The 22,196-nt window shown below is 42.4% G+C and overlaps 1 protein-coding gene across 3 annotated transcripts in view; it reads left to right on the forward strand.

Annotated features, from left to right (window-relative positions):
* Positions 1 to 22,196, forward strand: part of DENND3 (DENN domain containing 3) — an 82,299-nt gene that overhangs the window by 43,393 nt on the left and 16,710 nt on the right. For all 3 annotated transcript variants that reach the window (XM_050940601.1, XM_050940602.1, XM_050940603.1), the window contains 7 exons: positions 291 to 394; positions 9,069 to 9,250; positions 10,773 to 11,294; positions 12,944 to 13,203; positions 13,837 to 14,007; positions 17,135 to 17,264; positions 17,591 to 17,698. In XM_050940601.1, coding sequence (XP_050796558.1) covers positions 291 to 394; positions 9,069 to 9,250; positions 10,773 to 11,294; positions 12,944 to 13,203; positions 13,837 to 14,007; positions 17,135 to 17,264; positions 17,591 to 17,698 — 1,477 coding nt within the window. The remainder of the gene's footprint in view (positions 1 to 290; positions 395 to 9,068; positions 9,251 to 10,772; positions 11,295 to 12,943; positions 13,204 to 13,836; positions 14,008 to 17,134; positions 17,265 to 17,590; positions 17,699 to 22,196) is intronic.

Genomic DNA, 22,196 nt, shown 5'->3' on the forward strand with positions numbered 1-22,196 from the left:
TTTTTCTTGTTAAATTTGTAGTTTAATATATTACTGTCTATCATTAAAATGTATACCATAAAATTATACAGGGTGTGTAAAGAGATTGACTTGATGTTGCTGTTGGAATTTTTAAGTTTTTGCTTTTCTTGACTTTTTTTTTTTTTTAATTATGCAATGTTAATATTGCATTCCTATAGGCTTTTGCATTTAATTCTATTAAATCAATAAAATGGATGAAGGCTATTAATAAAAAATGTATATTTGTATATGATCAACAGTTAATATCAGTTTGCTGTTGTGTATTGCAGGTGTTAGAGACCCATATATTTCACTCGTTTCTTAAAGCTCGTCTGAACAGAAAGATGGATGCTTTTGCCCGTCTTGAACTGAGCACTCAGTCTGAAGAAGATAGGTAAAATTTTCTCACTACAGTTTACCACAGACTTGATTTTCCTTCCATTGAAATCAACACAAAAATGTCTTAGAATGTTAGTGATGTAGGATCATGTCCTATATATACTTAAGTTCTTCAAGGAGTGTCTCTGTGGGTGCTCCACTTTAGATGTCTTGGCGCCCTGCCCTTGTAATTGGAGATTTGTAGTAGCAGTGCCCACTTGGGCCGCGCACGTGCCGTAGCTGTCTCGCGCAGCTCTGAGTGGTTTCATAGCGGTGCGCAGCCAACCATCCCCCAGTTTCTTCTCTACCGCCTTTGCCTTGAGTTGGAGTGACAGCAGCACCCTCTCTTACTTGAGATAAATTAATATTTCATAGCTGTTTACAATGTTAGCTTAGTTGTAGTTATCTACCCTATCCCCTTGTCCTTTATATTTTATGTTTATTTTTCTTCTTTAAAAAATATATGTTCTGTTCCCTCTTTTATTCCTGCCTCCCCGGCAGGTACTCAGCTCTTGCCTTGGAAAACAAGAAAAGAAAGAAAAGCAGGGTTTATCCCTGTTCTTTCTCTAAAGGACTTTCTCTTTCAGGCAGGCCTAGCTCACCAGGCTTTAAACGCTGCTCAACTTGCAGACTCTCCATACCAGGGTCTGATGGCCACACACAGTATGTCAACTGCCTTGGCAAGACGCACACTACCCAAAAATGTCCACACTGTTGAAAACTGACAGTAAGGACAGGGATCTCCAATTAAAGCTCCTTATGGTGGAGAAATCCCTCAGACCAGCCTCCGACCCAGAATCCAGGACGCCTCCTGGCCAACAGTTGCCAGCGGCAGCGTCTGACAGGGGATCTGCTTCAACAACGGCTGCTAAGGAGCCTGCTCCTAGAAGGGCTACCAAAAAGTGGCCCCAAACATCCCCACACTGAGAATAACCTAAAAGAAAGTGATCTCCAAATGAAAAATCTGCCCCGGTACCAGTGGCACTGAGAGTGCCGTACCATGAGGCACTGGGAATGTCCGGTAGCAAGACTTCTTGAGAAGCTAAAGACCCTTTGTGGGCAAGCTGTAATGCAGGTGCAGGTAGAAAAGTCTGATCTGAAGAAAACCTCAGCACTGAGCAATACAATGGTGCCACCTGCTGTACCTATGTAGCACAGCTCTAAGTCGTTGGCACCAACAGCTTCAACTCATTTGTGGTCAGTGCATGATGCCTTCCCGGCACCGAGCCTCATGGTACCGCAGCAGTTCATGAGGCATGTAGATCTGATAGCAGCCTCAATGCCTGAATCTCGTCTACTTGGTACCAATTGTACCCCATATAGACCAGGACCAAGCCTGGTAACCATGCCCTGTGGGTCAGCTCCTCCAGTCTCCAGTGATGAAGAAGAAGAGGATGAGGCAGTAATATACACTCCTTGCCTAAAACTGGGCCTTCTCATCACCAAACATCTACAGACATGTGGGGCTGCTATGATCAACCATGGGCACCACCCCCATACCATTTCCACCCAGCTGGCCATACTGGGATCCATGGGCAATGTATAGGGCCCAAAATCTCAGGCCCCCTAACCTGCTTAGGACCAGGGCAACACTGTCCCCTTCGCCAACTGTCCCAGCACCCTCAGAGACACAAGAGGAAGAGACCGAGGAGCATGAGGACACAGCTGAAGATGCCACTCTGCAGCCCACTCCCATCTCATCTTTGTCACCAGATGAAACAATAATACCACCCCTCCCCACTATGGGGGAGGATTTCAGATCTTTTCAAGACCTCTTCAGAAGGGTAGCTGAACCTCTGGACATTTCGCTAGCACGACTACCAGAGACCCAGCACAAGCTTCCGGACATACAGGTATCCTCAGCGGCAAAGATAGCCCTGCCAATTAATGATGCTATCATGAAGCCTGCAAAAATAATTTCATAGACACCCACTACAACCTCTCTCTCATGTAAGAGGTCTCAGAAAAAGTATTATATGCCAGCAAAAGGGGCTGAATTTTTATTCATCCACCCTACACCAAACTCTCGTGGTGGATGCAATCAACCAAAGGGGGAAAACAACATCAGTGCAGAGTGACCCGTATGATAAGGACTGGAAAAGGCTAGAATTTGTTGGATGGAAAGCCTACTCCTCCACCACATTCCAGTTCCGCATAGCCAATTATGCAGCCCTACTGGCAAAATATGCACACAATCTGTTTGTGAAAATGTCAGAATTTGTTGAAAGTTTACCTAATGACAAAAAAGAGCAAGATAAGGCAAACGTTTCTGAAGGGCGTCTCTTCACTAGGACGGCCCTACGGGCCTCTCTTGACTCTGCAGACATGGCAGCATGGTCCAGCGCTATATCCATGGTCCTGTGCCTTGCATCCTGGCTCCACCTTTCCAGGTTCCCAAGAGAGATCCAAGCAACTGTTAAGGACTTATCCTTTGAAGGGTAAAAATTATTTGCAGAGAAAACCGATGTCTCTCTACATACCTTAAAGGACTCAAGGGTGAGCTTAAAAACCCTGGGCATATACATTCCTGCAAATTAAAGGAAACAGAGTAGGTTTTACAACCAGAGATTCCGGTCTACACCGTACTTCCAGCCACAAAGACAGTACAACCAACAGCATAAACAAAACCAGACTAGGCTTCGGCAGAACCAAGATCAATCTTCAGTGTCTCAACCATCCACCTCCAGACAATCATTTTAAAGGTGTGGTCAAGGGCACGAGACGGTCGCACTCTCTGGTTCCGGAACCATCTGTCACCATGCTACCCAGTCTGGAACACCATCATGACAGACAAATGGGTTCTAGAGATTATCCAGAAGGGCTACTCCATCCCCTTTATTTCTATCTCACCTACCCAACCCCGTTCCCCATCCCTCTTCAGGGACCGCCCCCCAGCACCTGTTGTAACAGGAAACATACCACCTCATACAGTTAGGTGTCTTGGAACCCATACCATCCCAACACAGGGAGAAGTTTTTATTTCCATTACTTTCTAACTCAGAAAGAGAATGATGGGTGGAGACCCATTTTGGATTTACAAAAACTCAACAAATTCGTGAGAACATGATGTTTCAAAATGATGAGACTAACCACAGTAGTTCAGACATTAGAGAAAGGAGATTAGCATCCTGGAGATCAAGGGTTTGAGAGCCATTTTCATATTACTATTCAGTCGTCACACAGAAGATTCCTGAAATTCATCCTAGGGATTCAGCATTTCCAATACCAATACTACCCTTCGGCCTGTCGATTGCCCTAAGAGGTTTTTTCCAAGGTTCTTGCTATTGTTGCAGTTTACCTCCGCAGGCAAGGAGTGATGATATTTCCATACTTAGACAACTGCCTGATAAGGGCACCAATGCAGCAAGGAGCAATGAACGCCACACAGACCATGATATCCCTGTTCACGGACCTAGGGTTGCAAATAAATGTACAGAAGTCCGCACTAGTTCCTGTCCAAAAGTTGGAATTCATAGGGGCTTACCTCGATCATCTCACAGCAATGTTACCCCAACAACACTTCCTCAGTCTTGTCAACCTAATTTCAGTGGTGATGGACAGCCCAAAAACATCTGCCAGAACATGCTTACAACTCTTGGGACACATGTCTGTGCTCCATCTTTGTTCTAAAATATGCCAGGCTGCACATGAGATGCTTATAGGCATGGCCTCGAACAGAGTATATACCACACAGATACTCACTCTCTCAACATACGCCTCACAATGCCATACAGGGTAAAAGACCACTAACATGGTGGACACAAAACGTCTGCTCAGGAGTCCCTTTCTAACAACAACAAAAAAAACTCCAACCATGACAATCACGATAGACGTTTCCCTAATTGGTTGAGGGGCACATCTACGTGACAATACAATCTAACGCCGCTGGTCCCCTGCAGAGTCCAACCTGCACATAAACTTATTCGAGCTAAGGGCAGTCCGAAATGCACGCGAGCACTTTCTCCCTTTAATCAAGAACAATGTCATCAAGATCTTTACGGAAAATATAGCATGCATGTTCTATATAAATCGTCAAGGGGGAGCACGATCATATTCCCTATGTACAGAGGCAATATGCCTTTGGAATTGGTTCATCATGAACAACATAGACGGGGGAGGGATAGCTCAGTGGTTTGAGCATTGGCCTGCTAAACCCTGGGTTGAGAGTTCAGTCCTTGAGGGGGCCATTTAGGGAACTGGGGTAAAAATCTGTCTGGGGATTGGTCCTGCTTTGAGCAGGGGGTTGGACTAGATGACCTCCTGAGGTCCCTTCCAGCCCTAATCTTCTATGATTCTTTATCAGCATCCTGTGTGTCGGGATGTCAGAATACAACAGCAGGTCAACTAAGCAGGGATTTTTCATAAACCCATGAGTGAGAGATGGATCCTGGAATTCTCAAAGCCATATTCAGACTGTAGGGGTTCCCCACCATAAATCTATTTGCAATAGCTCAGAATGCCAAGTGCCCAAATATTGCTCCTAGGCCAGTTTGGGACACCGCTCCCTAGGTGACACACTCCTAAACTGGGAAGCTCCACTGATGTATGCATTTCCCCTAACTCCACTCCTAAGACAAGTCATTCACAGGATCAGACAGGACAAATCCAAGATCATTCTCATTGTACTCACATGGCCCAGACAAACGTGGTTCCCATACCTGCGTCAGATGGCAGTGAAACCGCCTCATACCCTTCCCTTAGTGCATCACCTTCTATCACAAGATGCGGGCTGCGTCTGTCACCCCAACTTCGCAGTACTCCACCTCAAGGCCTGGTTAATTACTTCATGGCTGATGTGGGGGTTGAGAATACTGTTCTGAGGAAGTGAAAGAGATAGTACTAAGCAATTGGAGATTAAGCATAAGAAAGACCCATATATCCATAAGTGGAAACAATTCTGCACTTGGTGCCAGGACAAACAGATCTGTCCACAGTCAACCCCACTACCGAGAATCCTTGACAATATACTGGGGCTTAAAAAATCAGGGCTATCCACAAGCTCGATCAGAGTTCACTTGGCTGCCATCACCTCCTTCCATGACAGGGTGGACGGAGTCACTAAATTTGCTCACCTGATGATTAAACGCTTCCTTAAAGGCATAGAAAACACTTTTCCCACACTAAGAAACCCTACACCCATGTGGGACTGTCATAACTTAGTCCCAGATTTGGACCTTAGCATCCAAAATATGGGGGTTAGCATGAAAACCTCCAAGCTTAATTACCAGCTGGGACCTGGTACTTGCTGCCACCACCCAAAAAATTAGAGTGTTTTGGGGCACTCTGGTCCCCCTGAAAAACCTTCCCTGGGGACCCCAAGACCCAAATCCCTTGAGTTTTACAACAAAGGGAAATAATCCTTTTTCCCTTCCCCCCTCCAGGTGCTCCTGGAGAGTTACACAGACACAAGCTCTGTGAATCCAAACAGAGTGACTCCCCCTCTCCGTTCCCAGTCCTGGAAACAAAAGCACTTTCCTTTTTACCCAGAGGGAATGCAAAATTAGGCTAGCAAATTTAACACACACAGATCTCCCCCCTGATTTCTTCCTCCCACCAATTCCCTGGTGAGTACAGACTCAATTTCCCTGAAATTTTCCAGTAAAGAAAACTTTAACACGTTTTAAAAAGAGAGCTTTATATAAAAGAGAGAAAAAATACATACAAATGGTCTCTCTGTATTAAGGTGACAAAATACAGGGTCAATTGCTTAAAAGAATATTGAATAAACAGCCTTATTCAAAAAGAATACAAATCAAAGCACTCCAGCACTTATATTCATGCAAATACCAAAGAAAAGAAACCATATAACTTACTATCTGATCTCTTTGTCCTTACACTTAGAAACAGAAGATTAGAAAGCAGAAACTACTTCTCCAAAGCTCAGAGAAAGCAGGCAGACAGACAAAAGACTCAGACACAAACTTCCCTCCAACCAGAGTTGAAAAAATCCGGTTTCCTGATTGGTCCTCTGGTCAGGTGCTTCAGGTGAAAGAGACATTAACCCTTAGCTATCTGTTTATGACAGGGACCTCAGCCTTGTTCTATGTGGCCTCACAGGAAAACCATTTGAGCCCCTTGCAACATGCTTTTTGTTGCACTTACCTATGAAGGTGGCTTTCCTCATTGCTATTATGTCCGCAAGACGGGTGGGAGAATTAGGTGCCCTAATGGCATATCCACCTTATACAACATTCTTTAAGGATAAAGAACGAGGAGTACTTGTGACACCTTAGAAACTAACAAATTTATTTGAGCATAAGCTTTCATGGACTAAAACCCTCTTCATCAGATGCATGCAGGGGAAGATACAGTAGGAAAATATATATACACAGAGGACATGAAAATATGGGTATTGCCGTACCAACTGTAACAAGTAATCATTAAGGTGGGCTATTATCAGCAGCAAGAAAAAAAACTTTTGTAGTGATAATCAGTGCAGGTGAACGAGCCTCTGATAATGTGGCTGATGTGATTAGGTTCTATGATGGTCTCCCCTGAATAGATATGTGGACAGAGTTGGCAATAGGCTTTGTTGCAAGGATAGGTTCCTGGGTTAGTGTTTTTGTTATGTGGTCTGTGGTTGCTGGTGAGTATTTGCTTCAGGTTGGGGGGCTGTCTGTAAGCAAGGACTGGCCTGTTTTCCTAGATCTGTGAGAGTGAGGGATCGTCCTTCAGGACAGGTTGTAGATCCTTGATGATGTGTTGGAGAGGTTTTAGTTGGGGGCTGAAAATGATGGCTAGTGGCGTTTTGTTACTTTCTTTGTTGGGCCTGTCCTGTAATAGGTGACTTCTGGATACTCTTCTGGCTGTGTCAGTCTGTTTCTTCACTTCAACAGGTGAGTATTGTAGTTGTAAGAATGCTTGATAGAGATCTTGTAGGTGTTTGTCTCTGTCTGAAGGGTTGGAGCAAATGCGGTTGTATCTTAGAGCTTGCCTGTAGACAATAGATTGTGTTGTATGGTCTGGTCTGGATGAAAGCTGAAGGCATGTAGGTAAGTATAGTGGTCAGTAGGTTTCCAGTATATGGTGGTGTTTGTGACCATCGCTTATCAGCACTGTAGTGTCCAGGAAGTGGATATCTTGTGTGGACTAGTCCAGGCTGAGGTTGATGGTGGGATGGAAATTGTTGAAATCATGGTGGAATTCCTCAAGGGCTTCTTTTCCATGGGTCCAGAAGATGAAGAGGTCATCAATGTAGTGCAAGTAGAGTAGAGGCGTTAGGGGACGAGAGCTGAGGAAGCGTTGTTCTAAGTCAGCCATAAAAATGTTGGCATACTGTGGGACCATGTGGGTACCCATAGCAGTGCTGCTGACTTGAAGGTATACATTGTCCTCAGTGTGAAATGGTCACAAAGTTCAGCCATCAGGTTTGCCGTGACAATATTGGGGATACTGTTCCTGACTGCTTGTAGTCCATCTTTGTGTCAGATGTTGGTGTAGAGGGCTTCTACATCCACAGTGGCCAGGATGGTGTTTTCTGGAAGATCACCAATGGATTGTAGTTTCCTCAGGAAGTCAGTGGTGTCTCGAAGATAGATAGGGAGTGCTGGGAGTGTAGGGCCCGAAGAGAGAGTATGATTGTACCTTAAATTCATACTCAAGGTCACCTTCCCTTTTCATTTAAATCAACCCATTTATTTACCTGTATTTTTCCTGAAGCGACATGCTGATAGGAGGAAGGCCTCACTCCACATGCTAGATGTTTTCAGAGCATTAGCTTTCTATATAAAAAGAACAAAACATTCAGAAAATCACCTGGACTATTCATTTCCATAACAGAATGCATGAGGGGCCAAACCATCTTAAAACAGACTCTATCCAAATGGGTATCTGGATATATCCATTTGTGCTACCAAAACAACAATCTGCAACCCCAGTCCGTGCACGCGCCACCAGAGCGTTAGCAGCATCTGTGGCCTTTCTAAATAATGTACCTATCATTGACTTTTGCAAAGCAGGTACCTGGATGTCAGCCTATACTTTCACTAAACACTATGTGTTAGAACAACAATCAGCGGCAGATGCTCAGTTTGGACTTATGGTGTTATCCACCATCAATAAACCAACTCCAAAGCCCCTACCCTCCACTGAGGGGCACTGCTCAATAGTCATCTCTAAAGTGAAGCACCAGTAGGAAGCACTCCTCGAAGAAGAGTTACTCACCTTGCGTAGTAACTGAGGTTCTTCGATATGGTTGTCCATGTGGGTGCTCCACTGCCCTCTCTCCTTCCCTCTACTGTGGAGTTTCTGGCTGATTCTGTGGGGTAGAGAAGGAACTGGGGGACAGTTAGCTGTGCACTGCTATGTAACCGCTCAGAGCAGTGCAAGACTGCTACGATGCGTGCGTGGCCCAACTGGGCACTGCTACTACAAATCTCCAATTACAAGCACAGGGGCCAAGACACCTAAAATGGAACACCCAGAGGGACAACCATCTCGAAGAACCTCAGTTACTACACAAGGTGAGTAACCTTGTTTTTCTAGGTAATTGATGGGCCATCTTTATTAAATTTTTGTCACATCCTTTGCAGTAAATGTCCTGCAGTAAATTGGTGATAGTGAGAGTGCTGTGAGTTGGTAGGTGTTACTGTAATACAAAAAAGAGCAATAATAATAAATTGCAATTTATCTTCATTTATGCTGCTGCATAGTATAATGTGTAAAATGTAATTAAAAATTGTTTTCTTCAGATTAAATTCAATGCTTGATAGCCCAAGAAGACTGACTGTGGAGAAAATGGCTTCTAAAAGATTTAACCCTCAATATATGATTAGTAAACGTTTGGTAATAAGTATGCCTAATCTACAAGATATTAAACCTCATGATAGTCCTGCTAGGACTTCATCACTCCGAAGATCAGAGACAGAGCGTGGTAAGGAAAAATATCAGAGGGGTAGCCATGTTAGTCTGGATCTGTAAAAGCAGCAAAGAGTCCTGTGGCACCTTACAGACTAACAGACATATTGGAGCATGAGCTTTCGTGGGTGAATACCCACTTCGTCAGATGCATTCACCCACGAAAGCTCATGCTCCAAAACGTCACCCACGAAAGCTCATGCTCCAAAACGTCTGTTAGTCTATAAGGTGCTACAGGACTCTTTGCTGCTTGTAAGGAAAAATGTATTTAACAAGTACAGTATCTTGTGATATCGTGGACCAGGTACTTGGGTGCTCAGTCTCCTGATTGTCCGAAAACAGGGCAGGCATACCTAAACTGGTGTTATATTCTACACTTAGATTTCACCAAACCAGCAACCAGTGTGGATTCCTGGAGCACTATACTGATTTTACCATAGAGCCATAGACAGTCACCATAGACACTCCAGCCTATAGTACCACTCTTACAAACTGTACTTTATGTTGAAAGGTTATTTAAACCAAATTCACCACACAGCATGTTCTTCCAGTCTTCTGAGGCAAGTCACTTACCCAGGTCAATCAATACTTCAAGTCACACACCAAAAACAACACTGTAGCCAATCCTTTTATATCTTGACCCCTTTTTGCTGGAAAAATCCTGGTTGTGTTACATGTCAGGCAGCTTCATGGCATTTGTGCTCTGTCATTCATCCATCTGAATTGCAGATTCTAGCTTGCACCTTTTGCCGAAGTGCCATGTGAGCTATCTTCAGGGACAACATGCAGACACCTTAGTTTACAGTTCCTGTGTTATTTCTAAAGAGCTAACCTGAGCGTTTCTCAGACCCACAACATGTTTAAGATGCAAACACATAAAAATGTCATAACCCCCCACACAAGGTCTTGTACTTAATACAAAATTTATCACAATTTTGCAACAGGACCATATTAATGTAGATGGCCACCTTCCTTTCTATACACCATCACACTGACCATGTAAACACAGTGGAAGTAAGGAGGTGATAACCAAACTGTGCATGAAGTAGTGACTTGCATCATCCTGAACCTTTGGCTGCTCTGTGCTCAGAATTGTGCTATCCTGCAACCACCACACGGGACTGAACACCTACTCTAGTGTTGTCATTGTGGGGCTACTTCCTGGACCAGTTACTGTGCCCATTTATCCTTTCCCACCTTGGACTCAGTTCAGAAATACATTTAAGCAGATGCTTAAGCTCATCTCTGTTCAGCAAAGTCAGTGGGGTTTAAACATGTACCAGAAGTAAAGCATGTGCTTAAGTGTTTTGCTGAATAGGGATGGACTGCTGACAGGGTCTGTGCTGACATCAAGGAGTATGTGGCGAACAATTTTATTCTTCTCACAGGCATAATATTGCATTACTGGGAGCGCAGGTCACGTTTTAGGTTATGCAGGATAAGTTTTTTTTAATATTTTAAAAAATTCCTTATTTGAAGATACTTGTAGGCTTTCATTCTTCACTTTTATATCGAGAATTTTACTTTTCTTTTTTTAGCTGTAAAATTGTCATCTAAATCAATTAGTACATTCAAGATCCCAGAAATTCACTTTCCTCTGATGAATCAGTGTGTTCACACCTACTATACAGATTTTATCAATCATCTCACCAGAGCTATAAATATTTTACAACATGATAATTCAGCGTTGCTGGCAAGATATTTCTACCTTCGCGGACTTATTGGTTTGATGCAAGGAAAACTACTGGATGCACTTTCAGACTTCCAAAATCTATATAAAACAGACATAAGAATTTTCCCTACTGATCTTGTGAGAAAGGTGGTGGAAACTATGCCTCCTTCTGAACGTTCCCTAGCAGAGCGCAAACCCGAGTTGAAGAGGTTGATTAGTCAAGTGATGGAAAAACAACGAGAAGTTACAAAAGTAGATGACCATGTGAAAAATTTTAAATTACCAAAAACACACATGCAGTTGGACGATTTTGTGAAGCGAATCCAAGAATCTGGGATTGTCAAAGATATAGACACAATACACCGGCTATTTGATGCCTTAACAGTAGGTAAGCAGAAAATATGTTGTGTTAATTAACATCTATTTTTGTTATGTAAATATTTCTATACTTCTATTGATAAGTGATATAAGTTGCTGTCTAGAGTCTGTTTTTTTTCCTCTGGCCTTCAGGAAAATATTTTCAAATGTTTCTCAGTGCAATAAGTGTCTGTGTGTGTGTGTGTGTATTGAATCTGTGTGTGTGTCCATGTAGCACAGAACTTTTAAATTCATAGTAAAATGTTTTTGTAATTTTTTTGTAAACACACAAGCATTGTTACCACAGTCTATCATTTCCATTACATTACTCAGTTATGCATGTAGACCCAAACTCACCAAAGTAATAAATGGTGCTATTCATGTGCTTAAAGCTAAGCACATGCTTAAGTATCTCGCTGAATTGGGGCCTTTGTGTTATATCCTCCTCATTTTGGTTGTGAAATTTAAGTTCCACAGAAAATGAAACTCCATCTTGTTGGCAATTTTTAATTGAGATAATTGCAGAAGATCTTATTTAGTGCAGTACATTTGACTCTTCTACACCAGGTGCTATATGGTGTCTGTGGTGGTGTCTTCAAACCTGTTCACCATAGTCAGTGGGTGAAGATTTCACAGTCTTTTTTTTGTATTAGCATTTAGTTGTCCAGTGATATGACAGCTCTGTCTTGATTTAGATTACAGATTAAAATATAGTCCTGTCCTAATCCCCATCAGATAATATGTCTGTATGTTAAAACCACTAAACAGTATTGCAGACTAGCAATCTGTTCAAGAAAGGTCTGGAATTTTAATATCAAGGGCAAAATTTTTCATGAAGCTAACATTAGAGCCTGCATAAGTATCATGGATTGTAAAAGAAAAGTTCAGAATGATGTGTCCAGGATAATTTCTTTACCTCCTAAATCTGAAACGTGAATTTTTTGTTCTGGTTCTCCAGGGTAATAAAGACCAAACCATTTGCAATTTGCCGTGTGTAATAACTGGAACATAATTGTCACTTTTATCACATAATCTGGTCACTGTGTGTTAAACATTGACCAAAATAGCAAGAATTTCTACATTTAAAATGATCAGTAGCGTATAATTTATAATTATCTGTTTTAGTTGGAATATCTGGAGTTCAAAAGCAGCCAGTTTTATGAAGCTACAGTTTAAAGAGATTTTTGGGATGTATGTGTTTTATAAGCTTTTGGTCTGCAGATTAATGATTATTATCAATTCTATTCTTATCCACTGTACAGGAAATATATGATTTAATAATGTTCAAGAGAATAAAGAGCTAGAAAATCTCAATGAAGGGTATCAGATTTAGCAGAGGAGTAAGAATTCCTTTATGTGGGCTGCTTGGGCTTGTGGAAGTAAGAGTGGCTGTGCAGCTATTTACTTCCTCCCTGGGGCGGGTGGGGAGAGAACCAAATGGATGGACAGAGGCCCATGGTATAAGCTAGCAACGAAGTACTTCTTCCCCCCAACCCCCAGGGACAAAGAGAAAGCAGGGGAGGAATTCTCACTTTGAAATGTCTCCTGGGGTTACTCTTGGCAGGTTATACACCAACCCTTGCTCAGGGCTTGGGCACAATCTAACCCTTAGTATCCTCAAAATATATTTTAAATTCATATAATGGCTTCATATAATTAACTTTTTAAAAAACTTTTAAGGACACCAGAAACAAATTGACCCTGAAACATTCAAAGATTTCTACAACTACTGGAAGGAAACAGAAGCAGAAGCTCAAGAGGTTAATTTGCCACACACTGTGCTAGAGCATTTAGATACAAATGAATGTGTCTACAAGTTATCCTGCTCAGTTAAAACTAATTATGGAGTAGGAAAAATAGCAATGACCCAGAAGCGCTTGTTCCTTTTGACTGAAGGAAGGCCTGGCTATGTTGAGATCACAACTTTCAGGAATATAGAGGTGAGCATGAAGTAATTAGTTGTTGCGATTTGTTACATGATTGTGAGCAAGAATATGCAAGACTCCATCCAGGTAGCACAGCTTCTCTCTCAAGCTGAGACATTTCATGAATGTTATACAAGAGAGAGAACTATGATGGTAGGGAATATATCTTTAAAAAAATCACTAATTCTATCCATGGCTACAACCAAAGTTTGAAGTGTTTCTCAGTGCCGATTGGCCCCACTAGTGGATCAGTGCCCAATAGGGTAGATGCTGTACAGACCTGTAGAAAAAAGGCAGTTGCCCAAAGAGCTTATAGTCTGGATTTATGAAAAGACACACACATTTCTGAAAAAACAAATTGGGGCTAGGGAGTGAGAATGGATGGGGTTAACAGTAAAATGAGCACATTTTGTACAATCAGAAGTAGTCTTAGCTCACCTCCTGTTTAGCAATATACCTAAACATAAATGGTCCTTCAAACATTTATGAGAACTAAATGCTGATTAGAGACCCTGTCTGGGTGTTTGTGTATGTCAACCCAAGAGAATTAGTTTTGGCTAGGAATGTTAGAAGTTGTCATGGTTAATGAATACTGCACCTTGTCTGTGATTGTGCCTTACTGGTTTCTTTGTTTCTCTGCATTTACAGGATGTTAAAAGTACTACTGTAGCTTTCCTTCTTCTGAGAATACCCACTCTGAGGATTAAGTCCGTGTCCAAAAAGGAAGTCTTTGAAGCTAACCTTAAGACAGAGTGTGATCTTTGGCACTTGATGGTGAAAGAGATGTGGGCTGGGAAGAAAATGGCAGATGATCACAAGGTATAAATATTACTTTGCTTGTTGAGCTATTTGTAATCAGTATTTATAAATGTTTCTGTTCCTTGTGTACTTTGGAATTCACATAAAAACCTGGAAATGAATTTTCCGCATTTCCGCAAAGAATGAATAAAAGAGCACAGGGAGGACTCATATGGCAAAAAATAAAATAAAATGAAGATTTACTAAAACATGATTCTGTTTTACTATAGTACATACTGAAATACTATAATTTAATTTAAGAAGAAATAATTTAAAATCTGGTTGTCAAAATAAATGTGCAAAGTAAGTTTTTGTCGCATATCAGCCTTTTGGTTTTTTGTTTGACCTTTCTCCCCACACCCCCTGTTTTTTTTTTTTTAATTAAAAAAAAAAAAAAGGTCAAAGTGTGAAATGGAGGCATTAATAGAAAATTTTCCTCATTTTGCTTGGCACATTATTATGAAAGGTCACATGGTGAGAGGATTTTACTATGCCTGGACATGTGGTCCTGAATCCTGTGAGTAGATAGGCTAATACGGATTCCTGCACCACAAAGATCCCACGGAGAAGGTTTATACAAACAGAATATTCATCCAATCCAAAGACATTGACAGTAATCCAGGAACAAATAGATCACTTATCTATGTTGGAGAAATAGAGAAGCTACAGAACCAGGAATGATTACATGGCACATTTAATATTCTTTGTAGTCCCAAAGAAACTGGGCAACTCAAGAGCAGTCCTATATCTTTATTTCTGAATATCTGTTTAGGGTTTTTATCCAGAATTGAAATAAATGTCAGTTCCACAGTAGCTGTAAAGCTAGCTAAAAAGCCTTGCAATGTAAGTTCATATTGCACTCTTCTAGAAAGATGTCCATATTCTGGGCAGAAAAAAACTTGGGTCTATTATGAAGACATATGCAAAGTGGTCACTTGGTCTAAACTTTATACATTCACCATAGCACTGCAGGCTGGACCTTGTGGCTAGAGCTGATGCTGCCTTCAGCAGAAGGATCTTGTATACTGTAATACATGAGCCACACGTACTGACATGCCAAAATTTCATAAATACTTTTTTTCCCAAGTATTTCCTCTATTTACTTGCTTTATTTTACCGCTGACAAAGGCACAGTCCTGTGCACCATTTAGGACACTGGGGGCTGAGAATGGGAAATGTTATTTTACCATACCTACTGATTTTCCTTTCTTAGAAGTCTTGGACACTCGTCCAATTCCTGCCTAAAAATATGTGATGGAGTGTCATGTACCTCTTGTTCATGGTAGGTTGAAGGGCTGCTACTAGCGGGTCAGGCTCTTGTATTAGATGTGGACTGGCTGCAGATTTTCCTTTACTGAAAAAAGAGAGAAATGCAGGAAATGTCTTTTCATAAGATCCTTTAATGCACTGCTGGCTCTAGCTATTACCAGTTCAGGTAAAGTATGTTACACACGGCACAGTCTACATTACAGTACAATTTAGTATTGCATTAAGTGGGTAATGGAACCAGAAAAGTGGAAAATGGTGTATCTGGTAAGGTTGGGTTAGATTTCAAAGTTGTTTTTATCTAATTTTAACAGTGGAAATCAGTGTCTGTGCAGCTCTGGAATTGTTCTTCTGGGATGGGTGTATTCAAGTCCTGTATAGGTTCCTGCTCCGCTCTCAGTACTGTAGTATACGAGCACTTTCCAGTGCCTAAAGCCAAATAAACAACATCTATCCTGTATGCATGCGCGTGCACACACACCCCTGTATGTTTGTTAGAGAAGGTTTGTGGGAGTTCACTCCACAATCTTGGGCCAGTCCCTGAGAAAGCTCTGCTTGTTCAGACACGTTTGTAGAACATTACATTGTGCCAGAGGAACCAAGTTGTTGACCACAGATTCTGTCTTGGAGCTATAGTCGCTCTTTTAGCTATCCTGGCCCAGGTCACTGAAGCACTGAGTGCCTTGAACTTATTCTGTGGGATACTGGTGTAGGGAGCAGAGGATAGGTGTGATGAGCCTGTGGTAGTCAGTGTTGCTGAAGAGATGTGTTGCAGCTTTCTGCACCAGTTAGTTTTCTAAGCTCTGAAGGCTTCAAGACCAGGTATATTGCTTTGCTTGTGGCTCTCCAGCTGAGAGGTGACTAAGCTGTGAAAAACTGAAGCATGGTCATTGTTCACCAGGATGAGGTCTCTTAACCAAATGGAGATGGTAGAAAATGTTACTTTCAGATGCTGGTATGTGAGAGCTTGGACTCAGTGAGGAATCCAAGAGTACTCCTAAATTATGGTGTAAACAGACCAATTGCAGGTATGTACCTTCAACCAAATGAGACTGTACGGTGGTTGCCAACTCTTCAAAATGCTTTCTTCTGTCCACCAGCATCACCTCTGTCTTGCTTGGGTACAGCTTCAGCCAGCTGTTCTTGATCCATAAGCTGATCTTGCCCAAGCACTGGCCTATCATGATGGTAGTGGTATGGTCATATGTGGTGAAGGATTAATGAAGCTGTGTCATCTGAATATTGTTGCCACTTCAGTCCATGTCAGCTGACCAGTTCACCTAGTGGCTGCATGGAGATGTTGAATAGGACTAGAGAGAGAATTGATCCTTGTGGGACTCCACAAATGAGGTGGCTAGTGGTGGAGTCGCACTCTCCTGTCACTACTCTTGGGTGCATCCCTCCAGGAAGGATTCTCAAACCATTTTAGCACATTATCTTGGACCCCTGCCACCTCTCTCAGGTGGGACAGCAGAATCTTACTGTCAACAGTGTTGAAAGCTGCAGGGGAGCTCCCAGAGGATGAGAGTGGATGTGTGTCCTCTATCCACTGATAGCAGGTGACCATCCATCAGTGCCACTGAAACAGTTTTAGATCCATGTCCTCGCCTGAATCCAGATTGGGCCAGGTATAGAAAAGCTGTAATTAAATGAGTTTGAATTTGGCCTTTTTGAGTAGCTTCTCTATGAGCTTGCTCAGGAACAGAATGGTTGACGCTGGGCAGTAGTTTGCAAGAACTGATATGGCTAAGACACCAGATGCTGCTATAGGCATAGGGGTGCTTCTAATAATATTGAGAGATCCCTGTTGTGAGTATAGAAGATGGGACTGTGTAAGAAAAACGATTACTAGATGAGCTAAAATCAGGTTTTTCATTTTTAGGATCCTCAATATATTCAACAAGCCCTGACCAATGTCCTCCTGATGGATGCTGTAGTTGGTGCACTGCATTCCTCCAAAACCATTTATGCTGCTTCCAAACTATCTTACTTTGACAAGATGAAAAATGAAGGTCAGTTATAAAGGCTTCAGAGGTGCACTTGCCATTATAATTAAGTCTGCTTCAACTTTTTCTAAATCCTGTGTTGCAAAGGGTTGTGTCTAAGAAGTTGAAATTTGATATACTGTGCAAGTGGTTGACCCAGATGCATTCTTTCAAGTCATTTATAGAGTATTTTCTCACAAGGCATTGTTCTAAATTCAGATTAAAAGTGTTAACACTTTAATCTCATAATCTGAATAAACGGTACAGGTTTATTCTAAAATTCATGAGTTTTATATAATTTCGGGTTTAAATTTTTACAGTTTTGTCAATTGTACAATATCTTTTTGTTTCAGTGCCCATGATGGTCCCCAAAACTACATCAGAAACACTAAAGCACAAGATTAATCCCTCAGTTGGCGAGACTTTTCCACAAGCAGTAGACGTCTTGCTCTATACACCAGGTACCGTGATATAGTTCATGCTTGAAATTCATCCACTTTAAATTAGATGCAAAGCTTAAAATCACCTGCTGCTATAACTTGTGGAGGAAGTAGCCTGATGATGCTGCTGTTATGGCTTGTTTTGTGTATCTATAAAATATTGCACACAAAAAACATGTTAAAAGAATATTAAGGTTGGAAGATCAAGTACTCAGAAGTTAGGAAATGCCAAAATTAAGGTTGCCTGTGAAACCTTAATTTACCCCTGTTGTGGCTATGCATAATGATATAGTCTTTAATCACATGATCACATACTACTTTTTCCATCGCATTCCTACCTGACCTGAATGCACTGGATGGTGCTCACTTAATTGGAGCCATTCAATATTTCGTTTTATCCTCATTGTTCAATGTATAACTTTATTTACTGCACTACTTAAAACCTGCTCTGAAGACAGAATTATTAATTTCCTCATTGAGCTTTTCTATGGTGCTCATCACTAGACAATCTGAATGCTTCACAGATATTAATGATTTTACTTTCACAACATTCCTGTGAGATGAGAGGGTATTATCCCCATTTTACTGATGGTGAATTGACAGAGATATTAAGGATAAAAGTATCCACTAATTTTGGGACACCTATAACCTGATTTTTCAGAGTACTAACTGTTTAGTCTAACTTCGACTTCCAGTCATTGGAGCATGTTATACCTTTCTCTGCTAGATAGAAGAGCCCAGTATTAAATATTTTTTCCCCATGTAGACACTTATAAACTGTAATCAAGTCACCCCTTAACCCTTTTTAAGCTAAATAGATTGAGCTTGAGTCTGTCATAAAGCACGTTTTGCAATCCTCTAATCCATTCTCATGGCTCTTCTCTGGAACCTTCTCCAATTTATCAACATCCTTCTTGACTTGTGAACATCAGAAATGGACACAATATCCTTGCAATAGTCATGCCAGTGCCAAATAGAGGTAAAATAACCTCTCTGCTCCTACTTGAGATCCCCCTGTTTGTGCATCTAAGGATTGCATTAGCCCTTTTGGCCACAGCATTACGCTGGGAGCTCATATTCAGTTAATTCTCCCACATTTTTTTTCGGACTGCTTCTCAGGATAGAGTTTCCCTTTATGTAAATATGACCTATATTCTTTATGCCTAGATGAATATATTTGCATTTGGCCATGTTAAAATGCATATTGTTTGTTTTGCGCCTAGTTTACCAGGCAATCCAGATCACTCTCTATCAGTATCCTATCCTCTTCCTTATTTCGCACTTCCCCTAGTTTTGTCATCTGCAAACTTCATTAGTGATGATTTTATGTTTTGTTCCAGGTCATTGACAAAAATGTTAAATAGTGTAGGGCTAAGAACTGATCCCTGCAGGACCCCACTAGAGAGACACCTAGTCAATAACAATTCCCCATTTTGAAACCCATCAGTTAACCAGTTTTTAATCCATTTAATGTGTGCCATGTTAACTGTCATTTTAGTTTTTTAATCAGACTGTCATGCTGTTACCCGGGGTTCTTTCAACCCAAAGCTCTTGATAACTTTTACTCTGTGCAAGGAGATGTCAGGAAATCTGGAGATACGGCCGTCCAATCATAGATGGCTGGCACAAACAGGACAAATGAGTGCTTTCACTTAAAGCTAAACTTTATTAGTCTCCAGCATTTACACACGTCCGCAACAAGATTAGTAAAACACCCCCAACCCTTGATAATTACCAAAGCTGAGTGTGGCTTTTGAGTGACAGTGGCAGCCCGTCTGCTGCTGGGGAACAGAAGATGCATCCAAAGAGAGAGACCAATCCCAAAGAGTCCCCAAATGAGTCCCTTTTTTTTATACATTAGTAATAGAATGACATGTCCCTTAAAGAAACCTTGTTAAGTAAGCATTTCAATGATCAAGCAGAAGTTCCTTCTGATTATTGATTAACCAGGTGTGGGGTTTTCCAGAGCTTGCAGCCTTGAGACCCCAAGAGACATTCCTGGGGCACATCCTGCTCTTCTAAAATGTATCAGCAACTTCAACACAATTCTTATCAGGAAGGATGCGGGGTTAAGCTGCCCTTTGTGGCACCCAAAACCCCCTCCCCTCCTGCTTTGGTCAAGCTGAGACTGCTGAATGGCCAATTTACAGCTTGCTGACTAGCCTTTAACAATAAGCCATAGTGGTTTCAAGCGCTTTACTGGTTTGCCAAAGGGTACGTCTACACTACGGGATTATTCCGATTTTACATAAACCGGTTTTGTAAAACAGATTGTATAAAGTCGAGTGCACGCGGCCACACTAAGCACATTAATTCGGTGGTGTGCGTCCATGGTCCGAGGCTAGCGTTGATATCTGGAGCGTTGCACTGTGGGTAGCTATTCCATAGCTATCCCATAGTTCCCACAGTTCTCCCCCACCCCTTGGAATTCTGGGTTGAGATCCCCAGTGCCTGATGGGGCAAAAATCATTGTCGCGGGTGGTTCTGGGTAAATGTCGTCACTCATTCCTTCCTCCGGGAAAGCAACGGCAGACAATCATTCTGCGCCCTTTTTCCCTGGATTGCCCTGGCAGAGGCCATAGCATGGCAACCGTGGAGCCCGTTCAGCTGTTTTTTACTGTCACCATATGTGTACTGGATGCCGCTAACAGAGGCGATACTACTGCGCTACACAGCGGCATTCATTTCCCTTTGCATGACAGCAGAGACGGTTATCAGTCGTTCTGTACCATCTGCTGCACCATTGTAAATTGGCAATGAGATGACGGTTATATGTCGCTCTGTACAGTCTGCTGCTGTCATGGGTGCCCCTGGCTGAGGTTGGCTGGGGGCACAAAGACAAAAATGGGAATGACCCCCCGAGTCATTCCCTCCTTTATGGTATCTAAAAATAGTCAGCCCTGCCTAGAATATGGGGCAAGTGTACTAGAGAACCAGTGTATCAGAGAACCAGAGAGCACAGCTGCTCCGTGTGAGATCCCGCAGAAATGATGAGCTGCATGGCATTCTAGGGGGTGTCCCTGCAGCAACCCCACCCGTTGCTTCCCTCCTCCCCAAACCTTCCTGGGCTACCATTGCAGTGTCCCCTCCCATTTGTGTGATGAAATAATAAAGAATGCAGGAATAAGAAACACTGACTTGTTAGTGAGATAAAATGGGGAGGAGGCAGCCTCCAGCTGCAATGATAGTCCAGGCAGGACATTAAGTGGTGCAGGGGAGAGGAGCCCAGCATCCCGCTGCTATGCTAGTCCAGGGATTACAGAATCTTTTCTTTACACATGAAAGGGAGGGGCTAACGGAGCTCAGCCCCCTGTTGCTATGATGAGGACGGTGACCAGCTGTTCTGTACCATCTATTGGGAATGACCGGGAGTCATTCCCATTTTTACCCAGGCGCCCCCGGCCGGCCTCACCTGAGTTCAGCCAGGAGCACTCACGGGCTCATGACCAGGACAGCTATCAGTCCTACTGCACTGTACTGTCTGCCACCAGGGAGAGGAGGAGAGAGGATGCTGCTGTTTACTGCTGCAGCACTGTGTCTACCAGCAGCATGCAATATACATAGAGTGACATAAAAAAGTCAAACGATTTTTCCCCCTTTTCTATCATGGAGGGGGAGGGGTGGTAAATTGACGAGATTGTCCGGGGTGGTTCAGGGTCTATGTGTTTGACCCTACAGGCATTGGGAGCTCAGCCAAGAATGCAAAATGCTTTTCAGGGACTGTGGGATAGCTGGAGTCCTCGGTACCGCCTCCCTCCCTCCATGAGTGTCCATTTGATTCTTTGGCTTTCTGTTATGCATGTCACGCAGCACTGTGCTGTGGACTCTGTCATAGCCTGGAGATTTTTTTCAAATGCTTTGGCATTTCGTCTTCTGTAACGGAGCTCTGATAGAACAGATTTGTCTCCCCATACAGCGATCAGATCCAGTATCTCCCGTACAGTCCATGCTGGAGCTCTTTTTGGATTTGGGACTGCATCGCCACGTGTGCTAATCAGAGCTCCACGCTGGACAAACAGGAAATGAAAGTCAAAAGTTCGCGGGGCTTTTCCTGTCTACCTGGCCACTGCATCTGAGTTCAGATTGCTGTCCAGAGCGGTCACAGTGGAGCACTGTGGGATACCGCCCGGAGGCCAATACCGTTGATTTGCGGCCACACTAACCCTAATCCGATATGGTAATATCGATTTTAGCGCTACTCCTCTCGTTGGGGAGGAGTACAGAAACCGATTTAAAGAGCCCTTTATATCGATATAAAGGGCCTCGTTGTGTGGATGGGTACAGCGTTAAATCGGTTTAACGCTGCTAAAATCGATTTAAACACGTAGTGTAGACCAGGCCAAAGTCTCCCCATACAATGCAGAACCAAGTAAAATGCCCTACAGAAATCTGAATCTAGTACGTCACCACTATTATTTGTATCAACCAAAACTGTAATCTTATTTTTTTAAACATAGATATCAAGTTAATTTGACAGGATCTATTTTTCATAAATCCAGGTTGATTGGCATTATTTATA

Source organism: Gopherus flavomarginatus, chromosome 2 (genome assembly GCF_025201925.1).
Source record: "Gopherus flavomarginatus isolate rGopFla2 chromosome 2, rGopFla2.mat.asm, whole genome shotgun sequence".
Classification (NCBI taxonomy): Eukaryota; Metazoa; Chordata; order Testudines; family Testudinidae; genus Gopherus; species Gopherus flavomarginatus.